Source organism: Phaenicophaeus curvirostris, assembly GCF_032191515.1.
Source record: "Phaenicophaeus curvirostris isolate KB17595 chromosome W unlocalized genomic scaffold, BPBGC_Pcur_1.0 scaffold_34, whole genome shotgun sequence".
Taxonomy (NCBI): domain Eukaryota; kingdom Metazoa; phylum Chordata; class Aves; order Cuculiformes; family Cuculidae; genus Phaenicophaeus; species Phaenicophaeus curvirostris.
The window spans coordinates 3,156,885-3,177,597 of record NW_027206663.1 but is presented as its reverse complement, the minus strand read 5'-3'; the positions used below and the strand labels follow the sequence as shown (position 1 = coordinate 3,177,597).

Genomic DNA, 20,713 nt, shown 5'->3' with positions numbered 1-20,713 from the left:
TTATCATTAACAATCAGATGATTCATTTTCTCCACCTGGCCACTAGCCTGTAGTCAGTGTGGAGTGTGCAATTGCCAATCGATCCCTAATGCTCTATTAACCTGTTGTACTACTTGTGCACAAGAATGAGTGCCTTTATCTGACAAAATAATCGTGGGTGCCCCGAATCAGGGTATGTCATTCAACAAAACCTTTGTCACTTCCCCTGCCTTATTTGTCCTGCAAGGAAAGGCCTCTGGCCATCTAGAAAAGGTATCTGTGAATACTAACAAGTATCTGTACCCCCCTTTTCTTGGGAGTTCAGAAAAATAAATTTGCCAACACTCTCTGGACACATTTCCTTTCCTAATTATTACTATTTGTATCCAATTTCCTGTATTAGGATTATTCTTTAAACATATTTCACACTGTTGAGTCACTTGGTAAACAATGGTATATAAATTCCTCCCTATCCATTTCTGACTTAAGAATTGATATAAGGGGTCTGGTCCCCAATGGGTTTTATTATGTTCACTCTTGAAAAGTTCCCAAACCAAGCTGGCAGGTACAATAGTTCTGCCGTCTTTTAATTGTGCATCTCTGTTATCTAGGATTAGAGCTTAAATTTGCTATTCTTGCATTCTTTCTGCCACCCATTTAGCCTCATAATCAGCCAATCTATTACATGTTTCCTGCTCAGTGTTACCTCTCAGGTGCCCTCAACAGTGAGTGCATGATGGTGACTTCAGTTGGTAATTGTACTGCCTCCAATAGGCAAAGTATTTCTTCAGCACGTTTGATCTGTTTTCTTTGTGCCGTCAATAACCCTTTCTCCTTTCCAAATCACTCCATGAGCATGAACAACTTCAAAGGCATATTTAGAATCTGTCCATATATTCATCTTTTTTCCTTTCACCAGTTCTAAGGCTCTGGTCAATGCAATAATTTCAGCCTCTTGAGCCGAAGTCCCAGCAGATAATGGTTGGGATTCAATTACCTTGTCCCTAGTAGTTACCGCCAAATCAGCTTTATGGGTACCTTGTCAGACAAAGCTTCTTCCATCTGAAAACCAGGAATCTTGCGCATCCTCCAGAGGTTCTTCCTTCAGACCTGGCCTGCTGGAATACACAGCTTCTATTGTTTCAAGACAGTCATGTGTTGGTGGTTCGGTTGTCATTCCACTGAGAAATGAAGCTGGGTTCACAACATTAGTTACTTCAATTTCAATATCATCTGACTCAAACAGGATGGCTTGGTATTTCCAAAACCTAGACGAGCATCTTCTGGTCCAAAGTGCCTTTTTAAGTGTCTCAAATGCGTTTTTAGCCTCCTTAGACCATGCCAGATGGGGAGGGTTGGTTTTAAAAGTTCATATAATAGCTTTATAATCACTCCATAATTGCAAACCCATAAGTGCCACCAACCTGTCATTCCCAAGAAGGTTAAGATTTCTTTTACTGTCTGTGAGACTGGAGTCTGACAGATGGCTTCCTTCCATTCATTTCCTAGTTCTCATTGTTCCCTGTATAGTCCATATCCCAAGTTTGTCAGTCGTTCTTGCACCGTTTGGGTTTTCTGTTGAGAGACTCAATATCCATTTAATCCAGGAAAATTAAACAAATTTACGATCCACTGAATGCACTCAGGTCTTGCTTCAGTTGCTATTAACAAATCATCCATATACTGTAGAAGGATTTCATCTCTAGATGGGGAATCCCATGCTTCAATTTCCCATGCTAATTGCTTTCCAGAATTTGTTGGGCTATTCTTAAAATCTTGGAGCAACAATGTCCAAGTAAATTTAGTTTTCCTACCAGAGGTAGGACTCTACCCTTCAAATGGCTCCCACAGCCTAGAATCTTTCCCTAGGCCACACCATCCTCAGAAAAAGATAAAAACATCCTCCATTAAGAAGAAGAGGAGGGTGATTGTTGTAGGGGACTCCCTCCTAAAAGGAATGGAGGGACCCATTTGCAGACCGGACCCGCTCCACAGAGAGTCTGCTGCTTACCGGGGGCATCAGTGAAGGAGGTAGCTAGAAAACTTCCTTCCCTGGTCCACGAGACAGACTACTATCCTCTGATGCTAGTCCAAACTGGTAGTGATGATTTAGAAAATAGAAAGACCAAAGCCATCAAGAAAGACTTCAGGGCCATTGGGAAAATGATGGAGGGCTCTGGGGCTCAAATAGTATTCTGCTCCATCCCAAGGCTAAATAGAGAGGAGCAGGAAGTCAGGAAGAAGAATTCGATTAATGCCTGGCTCCAAGCCTGGTGTGAGAAGAGGGGCTTCGGCTTCTTTGATCATGGGGTGGCTCACGCACCCCCAGGCTTTGTTACTAAGGATGGGACACGTGTGTCTCCTAGTGGGGATAAAGCCCTTGCTAAAAACCAAGCTAAGCTCATAAACCGAGCTTTAAACTAGATGTGAAGGGGGAGGGGGATGAGACCAGGCTAGACAGGAATGAGCCTGGATGTGGGGCACTGGTGATTCAGAGAGGGTGTGCTGGTGAAGACCACCAGTACATCACCACACAGAAAGTGGGGGAGAACACACCTCGGGGTGCTAAGGGAGATACGGGCACTCTGGCGCTAGCTACTCCAGTGACCAGGCAATTGGGCTGAAGGCTCGGCAGCTCAGCTGAATTGCATTAACACCATTGCACACAGCATGGGGAATAAGAAGGAAGGGCTGGAAGCTGTCATAGGGCAAGGAGCCTATGATGTCGTTGCCATCACAGAAATGTGGTGGGACGACTCATGTAACTGGAGTGCAGCTATGGTGGGATACAAACTCTTCAGGCAGGATAGGAAGGGTAGGAGAGGAGGCGGGGTAGCCCTCTTCGTAAGGGAGGACTTGGACACTGTTGAGATGGATTGTGGCGATGAGGAGATTGAGTGCCTGTGGGTTAAAATCAGAGGAGCCCACCAGAAGGCAGATTTTGTGATGGGAGTCTGTTACAGACCACCCAGCCAAGAAGAAGCAGCTGATGAGCTCTTCTATAAACAGCTAGGGTTAATCTCTAGATAGATGCCTTTCATCTTGTGGGAGACTTCAATTCCTGAGATCTGCTGGAAGTACAATAGAGCAGAAAGGAAGCAGTCTAGGAGGCTCCTGGAGTGTGTGGAAGACAACTTCCTTGCACAGCTGGTGAGTGAACCAACAAGGGAAGGTGCCCTCCTGGACCTGCTGTTTGTGAACAGAGAAGGCCTTGTGGGGGATGTGGCAGTAGGAGGACACCTAGGACAAAGCGATCATGAGATGATAGGGTTTTCTGTTCTAGGTGAAGTGAAGAGGGTGGTTAGCAGGACGGTAGCACTAAATTTCCAGAGGGCAGACTTTGAACTCTTCAGAAGGCTGGTTGGCGATGTCTCATGGGAGACAGTACTCAAGGGCAAGGGAGCCCATGAGGGCTGGGAGCTCTTCAAAAAGGAAATCCTAGCAGCTCAGGAGAAAGCCATCCCCGTGGTCCGGAAAAAAAGCCGGCAGGGGAAAAAAAAAGCTTGGTTGAACAGAGAGATCTTGAGGGATATCAAGAGGAAGAGAAATGTTTATGGGCTCTGGAAGAGGGGACAGGCCTGTTGGGTGGACTACAGGAGGGAAGTGAGATTGTGTAGAGAAAAAATCAGGAGGGCTAAGGCTCAACTAGAAATCAGATTGGCAAAGTCTGTGAAAGATAACAAAAAAACTTCCTATAAATATATAAATAATAAAAGGAGGACTAGGGAGACTATACAGTCCCTATTGGACGCAGAAGGAACAACAGTGACAGGGGATGAGGAAAAGGCTGAGGTACTTAATGCCTTCTTTGCCTCAGTCTTTAATTGTAAAGAAAGTTGTTCCCTCTGTGTACAAACCCAGGAGTCAGAGGAGAAAAATGAGGCTCCCATGATCCAAGAGGAGGTGGTCAGAGCCTTGCTAGACACCCACAAGTCTATGGGGCCGGATGGGATTCATCCAAGGGTATTGAAGGAGCTGGCAAATGTGCTGGCCAAACCCCTTTCCATCATCTTCCAACAGTCCTGGAAGACTGGGGAAGTCCCACTGGACTGGAGGCTGGCTGATGTTGTGCCCATCTACAAGAAGGGTCGCAGGGAGGACCCAGGAAACTACAGGCCTGTCAGTCTGACCTCAGTGCCAGGGAAAGTCATGGAGCAGGTGATCTTGAGTGCTATCATGATGCACATGCAGGAAAACCAGGTGATCAGGCCCAGTCAACATGGGTTCACGAAAGGCAGGTCTTGCCAAACTAACCTGGTCGCCTTCTATGACAAAGTGACTCGGCTGCTGGATGAGGGGAAGGCTGTGGATGTGGTCTTCCTGGACTTCAGTAAAGCCTTTGACACAGTTTCTCACAGCATTCTGCTTGAGAAACTGTCAGCCTCTGGCCTGGACAGGCACACACTCTCCTGGGTGGAAAACGGGTTGGATGGCCAGGCCCAGAGAGTGGTGGTAAATGGTGTTTACTCCAGCTGGAGGCCAGTTGCAAGTTTGGTTCCCCAGGGCTCAGTGCTGGGTCCAGCCCTGTTCAATGTCTTTATCAATTACCTGGATGAAGGCATTGAGTGCACCCTTAGCAAGTTTGCGGAAGACGATAAGCTGGTGTCGATCTGCTGGAGGGTAGGGAGGCTCTGCAAAGGGATCTGAACAGCCTGAACCGCTGGGCAGAGTCCAATGGCATGAGGTTTAACAAGGCCAAGTCCCGGGTCCTACACTTGGGGCACAACAACCTATGCAGCGCTACAGACTAGGAGAAGTCTGTCTAGAAAGCTGCCTGGAGGAGAGGGACCTGGGGGTGTTGGTTGACAGCCGACTGAACATGAGCCAGCAGTGTGCCCAGGTGGCCAAGAAGGTCAATGGCATCTTGGCTTGTATCAGAAATGGTGTGACAAGCAGGTCCAGGGAGGTTATTCTCCCTCTGTACTTGGCACTGGTGAGACCGCTCCTCGAATACTGTGTTCATTTCTGGGCCCCTCACCACAAGAAGGATGTTGAGGCTCTGGAGCAAGTCCAGAGAAGAGCAACAAAGATGGTGAGGGGGCTGGAGAACAAGTCTTATGAGGAGCAGCTGAGAGAGCTGGGGTTGTTTAGCCTGGAGAAGAGGAGGCTGAGGGGAGACCTCATTGCTCTCTACAACTACCTGAAAGGAGGTTGTAGAGAGGAGGGTGCTGGCCTCTTCTCCCAAGTGACAGGGGACAGGACAAGAGGAAATGGCCTCAAGTTCAGCCAGGAGAGATTTAGGCTAGACATTAGGATAACATTTTTCACAGAAAGGGTCATTGGGCACTGGAACAGGCTGCCCAGGGAGGTGGTTGAGTCACCTTCCCTGGAGGTGTTTAAGGCACGGGTGGACGAGGTGCTCAGGGACATGGTTTAGTGTTTGATAGGAATGGTTGGACTCCATGATCCGGTGGGTCTCTTCCAACCTGGTTATTGTATGATTCTATGAAATGCAAATATCTTTTGACTTTCTTTGGCTTATGGCAGACAGAGAAATGCATCTTTTAAATCTAACACTGTAAACAGTATTTGGTTATTTTTAATTTAGTAATATATAGGGATTAGATGCTGCAGGATGCATATCCCTGACACTCTTATTTATTCCTCTCAGGTCCTATACTACTCAGTAAGTTCCATCAAGCTTTTTCACTAGTAGTATGGGGTATTATATTCAGATTCGCATTCCAGTAATAGTTCCATGTCTTAAAAAGTTATTAATTGTGCTTTCTATTCCTTTACAATCTTTCAATCGCAAAGGGTATTGTCTTTGGCCCATTCACTGTTGTCTGTGCCAGAGCCCAGCAGTTGCTGATCTGGTAAGTGACACTGGAATGCAGAATGCTACTAAATCAATTTTCTGTGAAAAGAGGAAAAAAACACAAACCCTTTTCTTGTAAGATCACACATCTGTTTTAAAACAACTTTCTCAAAAATATTCAGAGGTTTTTCCCCAGGTTAGGGTCGATCAAACAGTCCACCTCCTCACACACACCAGCTGCTGAACAATGAACAGTCTTCCATGAATGTCTTGAAAAATAAACCAGGTGTTAATTTTATAGTTCTCATATCACTGCTTGGATGGTTCAAGCTAGAAAATAAATAAGCAATTTACGTACCAGAGGAAGAGCTAGCAAATTTATTGCGTCTGGATACTAGTCTATTGCATTTCAGCAATGTTCTAAAAAGATGATTCAAGTTTTAAAAAGTTCACAAGTCAGAGTTTTAGAAAGTTTACAAATCAGAGGCACCTGCCTTTGTTGTTTAAACCTTTTACACACATCTAATGACCACTGCTACTTACACACTTGGTACAAACATATTAACTTTAAATCTTTTTCTTTTCTCCTTCTCTTCACATACACTCTCTATCACTGATCAAGCTTCCTATTAAATTGCATTAAGTTCTGTCTCTGCCAATTAGGCAGGTGTTCAACATTTCTTACATTATTGATACACATACATACACACACACTAAACCTGTGTGTACTGTTCCCCAATTACACATACATGACAATAAAAGTGCCTGCAGAAATAATCACACAACAAATTTTGAATAAATTGATAGTTGGCCCTCTATTAAAATTTTAAAGGTCATCCCCCTCATATTTTAATAAAGCCTGTTTGAGAATTCCCCAGTAATCACTGGGATGCTCATTATTTTTATCTAAGTAAAACTACTCACAACTTGACATACCCCTACAGAGATAACAGGGTTAATTCCTGGTCCCAGAGGGAAAAAAAAACAAAAAAACCCTTCGCATTCAAGGGAGGAGAAAGGAGGGGGCATTCAAACCCAATGGAGGTTTTTGGTTTGTTTTATTTTTTTTTCCTTCTTGGTCAAGATTAAAGCTATTCATGGTGACCACAGTCTTTTGTCAGAATTAGCTAAACTTCCTGACATAATTTACCAGTTTCTGTTCTTCACACGCTGTCCATGCAACAGCTACTAAGTTAACAACAAAGTCATAACAATTCTAAGACAAAACTTGCACTCACTCCATTCATCTCCAGGCGCACCCCTAACAGGACCACAGATCAAAACTCTACACTCATTCCATAGCTATGTCTCACACGTGCGCACACACATACACACACAGAGTTATGAAGTATACCCAAGTCAAAATCAGGTATCAGTATTCAGTTCCTTATTATACTTTCTGAGTTCAAGACCAAAGCAGCGCATAATTCTTATAGTAATTATCAGTGGGGACCCAGAACACTGTACCAAACAAAGATGGGGGGGCTCAAACCCCCTTACCAGACCAAGACAGTGGGACCTTTAACCCCTGTCACCAAAACCTAGGCTTCCACAAGAATCCAGGTACAATTGTACATAACTCTACCACAAGAATACACAAAGGGGACTGCAATCAGTCGTACAGTGCTCCAAATGGGACGACTCCTCATGACTTATGGAGTCTTCCCCATTACTGGTTCAAGAACAAGAACTTAAAGAATACCTTTTCAGGAGATGGTCTTTGTCTGCTCCTGCAGCAATCCAGTCAGGGGAAGGAGCCCCTCCAAGAAAAGATCCTAGGGGTACCCAAGGGGGTCCTTATACTTACTGGGTCGTGCAGCCTAGCAGAGGTTGTCCCATCTGAGTCACCAAAAGTGATGCTGTGAAAAAGGCCAAATTCAATAATCAATGCCGATTTGGTTATTAAGCAGGTATTGCTTTAATACATAATAGGATGTCAGACACACAGGGAATCTTTTCACCAAATGTGTGTGTCCATTGAGGCTGGTTACAGTACTTTTATACTGGTTAAACATACATATTCATATAGATTCCGAGGAACACTGGATACATATTCCGGGAATATTAGTTAAACATACATAGAACTCATTATCATATCTTATCATTCACTCTTGAATGTACATCAGAGTTCCTTTGTGTCTTCAGAATCCTCTGATGCTCTTTATCTTATCTCCTCATTGTGTCCTCTTGGTGAGCTCAGGTCTGCTCTTTGTTTCTGCTGGGGGACTGTCCTTGTTTCAACTAGTAAACAAGCTAAACTCCTGTTACAATCACAATCTTTCTTACTGCAAGCTGGCCAAGATTTGATTCTTATTATTCTTAATGATTTATTCCTTCCTTCAAAAGCAAACATCCTTTATCAGGCCTGGGCAACATGCAGGAGTGATCTCCATCAAATATATGCAATGAGACAAAGGGTGGTTACAGAATACACTTCCCACTTACATGTCTACATATAAATTTTCCCAGAAATCTTATGCATATTCTATTACTTTCCAAAGTCTAATTTTAATGTTATGAAACTTTGCAACAGTCAAAATTGTTGCTAATTTGGAGCTGGTTGCTAATTTGGCTTGCTGGTTGACCCTGGCCTTAAGATAGAAAATACTGCAAAAGGAGGGGATTACAGAAGGAGAGACATCTGTCTCTCATACTTCTCACAAGGCATTATCATCTTCAAGGAACAAACAGTGTCTGGAAAAAAACCATTTTAGAGAAAGCATGCTATCAGAGGGACATTCTGTCTAACTTTCAGAAAACCACAACTGCTTAGATGAAACTTAAATGTACTTTAGCTTAAATCAAAATATTCCACTTGGTGAAGTTTCAAAATATTCTACATATTGTATAAGGGTCCCCACTCCAATCAGCAGCCACAGTTCCTCGGGAACATATGGTCTCTCTGGCAGCAGAGACCATGGGGGGGGAAGGTCTTGCCAGGTATGTGCAGAAGCTCCTTCTGGAGGGTCCAGCCAGGGCAGTCAGGTGGGTGTGGGGAGGGCAGCACCCGCCACCGCACCTCCTCCCTCTGCTATTCATTGCCAGCACCACAACAAACAAGGCCCTCAGATGCAGGCAGGCAGTCCTCAGACAAACAATATTTAAGACAGACAAGAGTAAATGTCTTGGCCTTTACAGTATGTTAATAGCAAGAGGAGGTGTAATGAAAACATTGGACTGATACCTGTTGAAGATGGTCATCTGGCAAATAGGGATGAAGGAAATGCGGAGCCATTCAGTGCACTTTTTCCTGAGTCTTTAATAACGCTGAGCTGCTCAGTCCTCTGAGTCAGAGGACCATGACTGCAGGAACAGTGACTTTCCACTTGTGGACACTGCAATTGTAAGGGACCAGCTGTGTCAGCTGAACGTTCACAAGTCCATGGGGCCTGATGGGATTCATCCAAGAGCACTGAAGGAGCTAGAACATGTTATGGCAGGACCCCTCTTGATCATCTACCAAAGGTCTTGAGAGTCTGGGGAGGTCCCTGCTGACTGGAAACTAGCCAATGTTGTTCCCATCTACAAAAAGGGCATGAGGAAAGACCCAGGAAACTACAGACCTGTTCATCTAAGCTCAGTTCCTGGAAAAGGAACAGAGAAGATCATACTGGGTGCTATTGAAAGGCATTTAAAGAACAATGCAGTCACTGGGCACAGTCAACATTGGTCCACAAAGGGAAAGTCCTATTTAACTGATTTGATATCCCTCTATGACAAGGTCACCTGTCTAGTGGGTGAAGGGAAGGCAGAGGATGTGGGGCTTTTGGATTTTAGGAAGGCTTTTGGATCTGTTGCTCACAGCATCCTTCTGGACAAGTTGTCCAACTGTGGGATGAGTGGGTTCACAGTGCACTGGGTGAAAAACTGGCTGAAGGTCAGAGCTCAAAGGGTTGTACTGAATGGGGCTGCATCTGGCTGGTGACCGGTCAGAATCAATGTCCCTCAGGGCTCAATTTTAGGGCCAGTCCTGTTCAATATATTAACAATCTGGATGCAGGAGTTGAATGCACCATTAGCAAGTTTGCTGGTGATACCAAACTGGGAGGTGCTGTTGACTCTCCTGAGGGACAGGAGGCCTTGCAGAAGGATATGGATAGGTTGGAGCAGAAAGCAGTCTTTAGTAACATGAAATTTAACAAGTCCAAATGCTGTATTCTGCAACTGTGCCAGGCACAAGTATAAATGGGGAGAGGAGTGACTGGAGAGCACCTCTGCAGAAAGGGATCTGGGAGTGCTGATCGACAGCAGCTCAACATGAGTGTGCAGTGTGCTCTGGCAGCCAAGAGGGCAAATTGCATCCTGGGTGTGTCGAACAGCATAACCAGCTGGTCGTAAGAGGCAATGGTCCCACTGTATTCAGTGTTAGTGCAGCCTCTCCTTGAGTACTGTATGTAGTTCAGGTCCTTGAATGCGTCCAGAGTAGGACAACAAAGCCGGTGCAAGGGCTGGGAGACATGTCCTATGAGGAGAAGCTAAGGACTTTGGGGTTGTCTCCTTTGGAGAAAAGGAGGCTAGGGGGCGACCTCATTGCTCTCTGCAGCTTCCTGAGGAGAAGGAGGTGCTGAGCTCTTCTCCCTGGTAGCCAGAGATAGGACGCATGGGAAAGCTGCATCAGGGTAGGTTCAGACTGGACATTAGGAAGCATTTCTTTACCAAGAGGGTGGTCCAAAACTGACACAGGCTTCCTAGAGAGGTGGTCAATGCCCCAAGCCTGTCAGTGTTGAAGAGACATTTGGGCAATGCCCTTACTAACATGCTTTAATTTGGTCAGCCCTGAATTGGTCCGGCAGTTGGACTGGATTCTATTCTATTCTATTCTATTCTATTCTATTCTATTCTATTCTATTCTATTCTATTCTATTCTATTCTATTCTATTCATAACTTCTGCCATTGTCATAATAGTTGTATGAAATATTTAACTTTATGTTTGGCTGATAACAACTTTAAATCACTGTTCCTTCACAGGCAGATTAATGGTTAAGGGTGTCTTCAATTTTTAGCTTCCTGAATGAATTTCATAAAACTCTACACCTAAAAAAAAATCTTAATTGCTAAAGAGACCTGCAGTGTCTGTAATTAAAGTAGACTGAGATTCTTAAGAATGAATAGACCAGGTATATAGTAATCAAACTCCATTATTTTTTCTAGTCTATGGCAATATGGATTTTGCAGACTGCACAAGCTTGAGATGTGGTATCTTAGTCTTTAGAAACAAAATAGTTGTTTGCATGCAAAAATGAACTTTTTTTTTTTTTTTAAATCAGCACACTCTTACAGTATTTCTTGGGAATTATTTTTCACATTGAAATGCATCAGGATGTTCCCAGTTTAAATGAACTAAGTTTTGTAGAGAAAGATTGATAGCCATAAATTGCAATTGAGCATAACCCTTAGATTAATGAGATGTTTCTTTTTGCTAACCTAGGAGGTATTGCTATACTCACATATTTCTGAGGAATCATGTAGTTTAATGTGCATTTGTTCATACACTAAATTCTTACATCCTTAAGGCTGAGTAGAAGAGTATCTTTCATTTACTAGTCTAGCTTTTGTTCATGACTTGGGTTACAATGTGGGTACAAATAGAGATAAATACAGAGATTTGCCAGTATTTTAAAATAATAGCTTTCATTAACTAATTATAAATCTACACATACTCTCTCTTAGTAGCATTGTTTTATATGAAATGTTTTTTCCTTATTTGGTGGAGTTCAGTGCCATGTTATCTTTCAGGGTTTTCAATCTAGTAAATCCTTTGCATTTCTTAGTGAATATTTATTGTTTGGAAAAGGAAAACTGCTACTTACATATTCAACTTCCAGTCATTTGTTCAGCTGAAAATGAAATAGTTATTCGACTGAACTGGTTGAATAAATAAAAACAAACAAATTCCCTTCTGCAGAAAGAGCTGTTATTGGCAAAATCTATTTCCATGACTTAAGTGATTTTTACTTCCTTTAGAAATTTGGTAGGAAGCATATTATGCGATTGTTAGTTTTGATAGAAATACATTAAGGTCTTTGTTGTGATTTTGCCTGTATGTTTGGGGGGTTAGGTTTTTTGTTTTGTTTTGGGAGTTTTTTTGACAGACTTTTAATACTTTTGGTCTTTGTCAGGCTGACATTCTAGTAATTTAAACAGTAAACATATTTTGTATATTTTGGTTATAAACAACAGCTGCTTCAGTATTCTGATCTGCATTTTGCTTCAGGAGTTCCATATTAGATTTTATGTCCTCTTACAAGTAAAATATTTTCTTCTCATCCTTCCAGTGCTATGAACTTCAGTCTGAAAATGGAACAGACTTTGATTCTTTATGAATGTAGCAAAAGTTGTATGTTTAGTCTAAGAGGCCCTGCTGTGTGCTGAACAGAACACTAAGGAATAGTATCTTGCTGCTATTCTCACCTCTGTTAGAGGTGCAAGTGACAAAAGTAATATATTAAAGAAATAGCAGCAGCTCTTGTAAATAAACACTCTACAAAACCACAGAATTACTGGTATTTCATGTCACCATCAATAAATCAAAGCACTTTTCCTCTAGTTAATGCAGGAAAAAAATTGAGATTGGTACTACAGTATTTGTAAAATATCATAAATTTCCTGGCTGTTTTTAATTTTCCTCTTCTTTCAGGAGTGACAGTTCATTCAGGTTCTTTGTGTTCTTCTTTGTATATATCTGTCAGTTTGCTGTACATGTACTCCAAGCTGCAGGATTTCAAAGATGGGGAAACTGGTGAGTATTCTGTTTTCTGTAGCATTGTACTGTCTGCAAGACACTCATATTTGATATAGCAACTGTAATGCAGTCTGTGTTGTTTTTTTTTTAAATAAAATCTTGTGTTCACTGGAATTGTTACATTTAGCACTCAAAAAAGCTAAGATAACTCAGAAAAGTGTGTGAAATCTATCCCAAGAGTGTGAGGTACTTCTGTTATTAGGCTGGTCAAAATTTTATCTTTCAGTGTAAGCTGCTTTGAACTACTCTTTTATACATTGCCTCCCCTATTTTAGCGGTGTGTGGAGATGTTATTTGCTCTATATTTAGGATAAAGAAATAAGCAAAACTTAGAGAAAATGAGAATATCTTAGCCTGTAATAATATACTGTTTGAGTATTATTTTTTATTATTAGTTATTTCTGATTATATGAATATATTTACTAATGAAATTTATGGCTAAAATTTAAAGAATGAGTCAACATTGTATTTGGATTAATATAGTTGTACATCTTTGATATTATATGAAAAGCTCATTTGTCTGAGTCAGTTCCTTATTCTGTAATAGTTGATTTTCCATTCTGATACTTAAAAGTAAGCTTTTATTTGAAGCTTCAAGGTCTAATATTTAGGAAAAGCTATTGGCAACCCTTCTTGGAAAAAAACTCCAACAAATTTGAATTAACAAAAAGCGTGGTTATAGTAGCCAGATGATAGCATGGCAATAATGTACCTGGGTAAAGACACTACTGTGTACCAGTGGTTTTCTGCTAAACTCCAAATGTATGTACGGCAGACAAAACGCAATTGCTTTAGTACTGAAGTGTATGGAAAAATGCTTTTTTTTTTTTTGTTCTCAAATATGATATTTTGCTTTTTCATAGAGACCTTGATTGACATGAACAAAGTAAAAAAGTAATTTTAGAAGGCCAACTTTTCAAGTATGTGGAGTGTGCTTTTAAGGATAATTGGGGTATGAAAAGTAGCCAGATAATCAGATGCTAATTACAGTTTGGATTTTTGAGTTCTGTGGTAGAGTCCAGTTGGACATAGGTGATATAAAGCAATTTGAAACAATTAGAGGAAAGATTTAAGGTTGGTGGGGTTTACAGAATTTTTATGCTCTTTTCAGTGGAAGTATCTTTTCCATCTTAATGTTTTATTTTTCTTAAGGCAACTTGCTTTTTGTGGCTTTGTCACATACCTTGAATAGTAATCCCAAATTTTGATACTCATTTGTTTGAGCTGGGAGGAGCCAGATATGCCTTGGGATCCCATCTGTGTTCTGTCACAGAGTCTATTTATTAGAGCCTGGACTGGGTGTCTCTGAAGGGGGAAGAATCCAAAACAAAAGAACTTGCATGCAATTATACAGTGTCAGAGATGCACCACAAAGGAGCTGTGTTAGTCCACGTGTCCATGAACTGATACGCTTGTGAGTCACTAGACTTGCACTCACAAGGTTTGGGATTGCCTTTAGATAGATGGACTCTTTTATGAGTCTTATCAAAGGCAGCCCAGCTCGGTATACTAAACTGAGTGGAAGAGAGGGTGGGGAAGGGCATGTTAGTAGCTGTCTACCCCATCACTTATTCCAGAATACCTTGGGGGCCATTCTAGTATATATAAAACAAAACAAAACAGAACAAACTCGAGCTATTCATCATTTTTCCCGTCAAACATCTGACAGAGTCAGAGGCGCAATTCTTACCAAGACATTTCTTCTTGGTGTAGTTGCTCAATGCATGAGAATTTTGTCTTCCCTTTTCCAGTTATCCTTAGCCCAATCTCTCCCTTGCAGAGAGAGCTTACATTTGAATTTTTCCAAGAGTGTGTCTAGTGACATCACAGACTGCTTAGAAGGTTGGTCTCTGAGGATTTCTGGGGAAAATTTTGTTTAACAGAATAAAAATGTAAATAGAGTCGGGTTTTTCCAGACCGATATGGCTAGGTGCAATCCCCCTCGCATTCCAACAACTCTCAGGGGTTAGCCTGGGGTGCTAGATGTGGCTGAAATTGCACCTAGAGTGACGCCCAATTAAACAAGTACGGTCTCAATAAAGCAGCACAGTAGAATCTGGGAATTTCCCCCTTTTAAATCATAATGAACACTAAGTTCACTATATTAGTGACGCAATGAAAAAGGCTAAACTCAATAATCAGTGCCAATTTGATTATTAAGCAGGTATTGCTTTAATACATAATAGGACGTCGAACACACAGGGAATCATTTCACCTAATGTGTGTATCCTGGTTATAGGACTTTTATACTGGTTAAACATACACATTCATATAGATTCCGAGAAACACTGTTTACATATTCTGGGAATATTGGTTAAACATATATAGAACTCATTATCATATCTTATCACCCACTCTTGAATGTACATCACAGTTCCTTTGTGTCTTCAGAATCCTCTGATGTTCTTTATCTTATCTCTTTCCTCATTGTGTCCTCTTGGTGAGCTCAGATCTGTCTTTTGTTCCTGCTGGGGGACTGTCCTTGTTTCAACTAGTAAGCAAGCTAAACTCCTACTACAATTGCATTCTTTCTTACTGCATGCTGGCCAAGATTTGATTCTTATTCTAATTATTCTTAATGATTTATTCCTTATCTCACTAGACAGACAAGAAAATAGGTGCAGATAAGGGACTGTATTACTTATCCGGTAAAATCCAAAACCACGATCTGTCCCTATGACTCAGAGGTAAGGTGGTAGAATCTACCTCCCTTGGACAGATTCACAATGATCGGTTGTGACAGTCTATCTGGCAAATATTGAGCAACCACCCCTGAAGTAAGGTGTGTCAAAAATATAAAATACTGTGCTACTAACTACATTATCCTGAAAACTACGCCATTTTTTTCTGTCATGCCTCGATGGAGACAGTAGGACTCAGAACTGCACTTAAACAGCTAGTTTATTATCTATAATGTTACAATTCTAAGTCAAGAGTATAAGCTTAAGTCTAGACCAATATTAGCATCCTATAAGGGTTTGTGAGGGACTATACGACCTGTACAGAGTTCAGTGATAAAGTCTTTTTAGATATTTCTATGAGGTTGCTACAGGTGAAGTTTTTGCAGACGCTCCAGTGCTTGGAGGAATTAGATCCATGATGTTATGTTGACATCGGTGGGGGTGTCAGACCAGCTGAGAGGGAGCTCCAATTATGACCCACTCCTCTCATCCTCTTATAGTCCCTTCTGGAGTGATAACATCTGGGGTATCAGTCAGTCCAGCTCCTTTTCTTCTTTACCTTTTGTCAGTGGTGCCGATAATGGACAGGTGGTTTGCTTCAGCCCTCCTGCTGGATCCCTACCAACGTGTAGGGATCAAAAAAACTCCAGGGTCATACATCAAGCCATTTCCAATAAACAAAACTCACGGTTTCCGCATCCATAAGTCATCAAAGTACAACATGCATTGGTTTCTATTAATAAATCTTATTAATACTTCTGTTTTCAGGATTACATCTGATTCTTTGTTCTGTGGCTATGGTGTAACTCTGCATACCTGCATTGATAAGCGGGAGGGGGTGACCAGGGGCCAGTTTGATTGTCCTGATAGGCAAACAAGTGGCAGAGACATAACGGCTATCTCATTCTCCCTTACTCATCCTTGCTGCACACATGGGCTTTGATGTGGCTGCTGATGTGGAGTGGCCACCAGACCTCTGTCTCACTCCCCTCCACCCTGCAGCTCAGCAAAGCAGCAGCCCTCTTCAGCAGCTTCAAGGGGAGTGATATGTCAGGCTTCAAGTTTGATATTGTACTTTTATGCTGGTGTTTCAGTTTTGAAGAATGGGGAAACGTTTGAAGCTCATATTGATATAGAAGTCTTTTCTCTTAATTAATCTGACACTATCTACTTGAAAAAAATTAAACTAATCCCAACTGAGAAAGCATCACTGTCTGGATACAATTAAATGAGTTTTCCACTTATAAGTTCTGTGTATATGGCATGTTTTTGTTTTACTTTTGAAGACATTAGAAGCTATCTTTTTAGAGACATTTTCTCTTCCATGAAATCATGTAGTCTTAAATTATTCTGAAATGACAGTATGACAAAAAAAGCCCCAAAAGTTGATGAGCAACTCTCTAACATCTATTTCTTCACAACTCTTCTTATCTTTACAAAAACTTTTCTTTTAGTTTCACTGCATGCATGGGGAAAAATAGCAACTAAAGCTATAAAAGCTTATTATAGAAGAGAAATATGCTCATTTATGATTTCCATTACTTTTTCTTCAAAAATATTCAGTTGATCAGAACCAGATTATAAAGCTTCCCTTGATAAGGATAATGGTGGTTAAATGGTTCATGTGCTATACTAGTAAATATTGTCTTTCTTTTTTCCTTCAGTGGGTGGATTTCATCTCTTACTGGTCTTAATAAGAGTATCCCTGTTGGCATTATGATGATAATCATAGCTGCACTTTTCACAGCATCTGCTGTTATTTCATTAGTTATGTTTAAAAAGGTACGTTATTTATTGTTCCCCTCTTCTGTTTCCTATGTTTGATTTGGATTTTGCTTTCCTGCTTGAGAGAAGTACTCTCTCACAAAGTAATGGGGATTAAATTATATTCTTGGGGATGTGTCTTATTTTTTAACAACTGTGCTTCTATAGTACTTTTTTGCTTATACTGTCATGGAGTTATGAAATGCTGTTCTTACAATGTACTTATTTCTGCAAACTAAAATGGGGAAGGATAGCTTTGAATAAGAGAAGTTGGGAGGAAATCCCACAATGAAAGGGTAGGTCAATGCACTGGACACTAAGGTAGAACCTGTAGATGCCAGGTTGCAATTTTGAAATCTTTGGTGATTCATCAGGCTGAGTGAAGGCATGATTGAAATAATTGCTAAGTTTCAGCTCTTATCAAAAACATTCCTATTAAAATCAATAGATGAAGGAGATGCCTGACACCTCAGAAAAGGATTTTTATTTCTCTGCTTATATTATTTTGACATTTTGCGGTCAATTAGTGATTGCATAGCATAAAAGCTCAAAGATAGGTGCTTCTCTCCCTTGGTTTCTTTTTCTGAATTTCCACCCAGAAGGCTTAAGTTCAGATACTAATGTGCTAGTAAGCTGAGGGGGAGAGTTATGTTGTTTTGATTAAATGTAACTGAGAATTCTGCTGCTGATGTGCTGGCAATTCCAGTAATTCAACCTCAATTACAGTTATGCTTAAAGGTTTTTCACATACCCAAACACTTCTGGCATATTTACAGTAAGCTAGAAATTTCAAGCATAGCCTGGAGATGTCCCTTTTCCTTATTTGTTTTCTGCATAAATACTCAGGTACAGGAGAAAGAAACAAATGAGAAATGTATAGTGAGCATTTTTAAAACTTTTTCTGCCATATGCATCTGGATTCTTTTAAAAAAACATGCATACTCAGATACAACATGAATTTTCCTACTACATTAGAATGAAAATGTCATTGTACTATTTTTTAGCAACTTTATTGTGACTTGATTGAATATAAATAAGAAATAGCATCTTAATTTTAGTACTCAGATACTTTGAAGTTACTCAAGATTTGGCTTTTTGTTGTACTGGAGCCATATTGTTTAATACCTTTGCTTATTATGCGGAGCAATTGGTTATCCCACTAATTCAGCAGATATATATCTGCATTATTGGGATATGTTATACTTTTTAATGTTCAGTCATAGCTTAGCTTAATAGGTTCTTGCAACCATGTCAATCAGAGAAATGAGATGTTTCAAAAAAATTGATGTAGAAAAACATTCAACATAATGTTAATGACACAATGGATTCACAGAATCACTAGGTTGAAAAAGACCCACTGGATCATCGAGTCCAACCATTCCTATCAACTACTAAACCATGCCCCTCAGCACCTCATCCACCCATCTTTTGAAGACCTCCAGGGATGGTGAATCAACCACCGCCCTGGGCAGCCTGTTCCAGTGCCCAATGACCCTTTCTGTGAAAAATTTTTTTCATATGTCGAACCTGAAATTCCCCTGGCGGAGCCTGAGGCCATTCCCTCTTGTCTTGTCCCCTGTCACTTGGGAGAAGAGGCCAGCACCCTCCTCTCCACAACCTCCTTTCAGGTAGTTGTAGAGAGCAATAAGGTCTCCCCTCAGCCTTCTCTTCTCCAGGCTAAACAACCCCAGTTCCCTCAGCCACTCCTCGTAAAACTTGTTCTCCGGCCCCTTCACCAGCTTCATTGCTCTTCTCTGGACATGCTCCAGAGCCTCAACGTCCTTCTTGTGGTGAGGGGCCCAGAAGTGAACACAGGATTCAAGGTGCGGTCTCACCAGTGCAGAGTACAGAGAGAGAATAACCTCCCTGGACCTGCTGGCTATGCTGTTTCTGATACAATCCAAGATATCATTGGCTTTCTTGGCCACCTGGGCACACTATTCAGTCAGCTGTCAATCAACACCCCCAGGTCCTCCTCCTCTGGGCCAGACTTCTCCTAGTCTGTAGCACTGCATAGGGTTGTTGTGCCCCAAGTGCAGGACCTGGCATTTGGCCTTGTTAAACCTCATGCCATTGGTCTCAGCCCAGCGGTCCAGCCTGTTCAGATCCCTTTGGAGAGCCTCCCTACCCTCCAGCAGATCCACACTTCCACCCAGCTTAGTGTCGTCCGCAAACTTGCTAAGGGTGCACTCAATGCCTACATCCAGGTCATTGATAAAGACATTGAACAGGGCTGGACCCAGCACTGAGCCCTGGGGAACCCCACTTGTCACTGGCCTCCAGCTGGATTTAACGCCATTTACCACCACTCTCTGGGCCCGGCCATCCAACCAGTTTTCCACCCAGGAGAGCATTTGCCTGTCCAGGCCAGAGGCTGACAGTTTCCTAAGCAGAATGCTGTGAGAAACTCTGTCAAAGGCTTTGCTGAAGTCCAAGAAGACCACATCCACAGCCTTTCCCTCATCCAGTAGGCGGGTCACTTTGTCATAGAAGGCAATCAGGTTAGTTTGGCAAGACGTGACTTTTGTGAATCCATGTTGACTGGGCCTGATCACCTGGTTTTCCTGCATGTACTTCATGATAGCACTCACCTGTTCCATGACTTTCCCTGGCACTGAGGTCAGACTGACAGGCCTGTAGTTTCCTGGGTCCTCCCTCCGACCGTTCTTGTAGATTCAAAAATACTTTTTTGATTTTGTTTCCTGCTGTTTCTTTTAACATCCACACTTATGCATTCTTTTAATGAATACACCAAGTTGTATACAAATTGAGACATAAGATGCTTTTGAAAGCTATTGGTCCTGCATATACTAAGGATGCAGCCTGTTTGTGTGTTTGAATATGTTATTTCAGACAGTAGATTCCACACACATTTTAGTGAAGACCTACAAGACTCCTCTGAAATTGCAAACAGTTACAGGTATCCTTACAGTCAAACTGCACGTGCATAGCAAGGCAATCAAAAGTTGTAGGATTTGTGGGGGAAAAAAGTTTGTTCACTCATTTTTAGATCCTCCCAAACATATGAGCAAACCAGATTTTTCCACCATATAGATCTGCTTCGTGTTTGAGACTGCTATTACTCTACAAAGAAATGGAAGGCTCAGCACATATTTTTCACTGCTTTTCCACCTCCCTAGGTGCATGGTCTCTACCGCGCAACTGGTGCTAGTTTTGAGAAAGCGCAGCAGGAGTTTGCAACGGGAGTGATGTCCAACAAAACTATACAGACTGCTGCAGCCAATGCTGCATCTACAGCAGCAACCAATGCAGTTCAGAACGCATTCAAGTGTAACTGAATGTAGAGAAATATGAAAAGTCATGACAGTTGTCTTTGACTGTACTTTATTTTCTAGTCACTTATATTATATAAAAACATAGGTAAAAATACACACAGCATGTTTGTCTCTTCTGCAACTGTGTGTGGGTAAAATGGGGAATGTTTATTTTATTTTATTTTAAATATATTTTTTTAAAAGGCAACCATTCTCTGACCTTCTTTAAAATGTTTCATTCTAGAATATAAAGCCTTCCACATTTTATGGAGGATAAACAATTTCAACAATTGGCCTGAAAATGAATTGTGATACATAATGATCAAAAAAATGTATTAAGAATTTGGAGATTTTTATAGTCGTTGACTTTTTTTTAAATTTCAGAAAAGCACTTTGCATTATTTTATTTTTCTTTGTAAGAACTGTTTTCCCTATTTATGCCATAAATGGAATAGACTGAGAGATGTAAAAAGTTAGGTTTGGCTACTGCTTTTGCAATTTCAGCAGCTGCTG

General features: G+C 41.3%; 1 protein-coding gene across 2 annotated transcripts in view; it reads left to right on the top strand.

The window, feature by feature from the left end:
- Positions 1-20,549, top strand: part of LOC138733795 (secretory carrier-associated membrane protein 1-like) — a 122,797-nt gene extending 102,248 nt beyond the window's left edge. For both annotated transcript variants that reach the window (XM_069881288.1, XM_069881289.1), the window contains 3 exons: positions 12,376-12,477; positions 16,826-16,943; positions 20,066-20,549. In XM_069881288.1, the coding sequence (XP_069737389.1) occupies positions 12,376-12,477; positions 16,826-16,943; positions 20,066-20,224 (379 nt within the window). In that variant the 3' untranslated portion in view covers positions 20,225-20,549. The remainder of the gene's footprint in view (positions 1-12,375; positions 12,478-16,825; positions 16,944-20,065) is intronic.
- Positions 20,550-20,713: the final 164 nt, after the last annotated feature.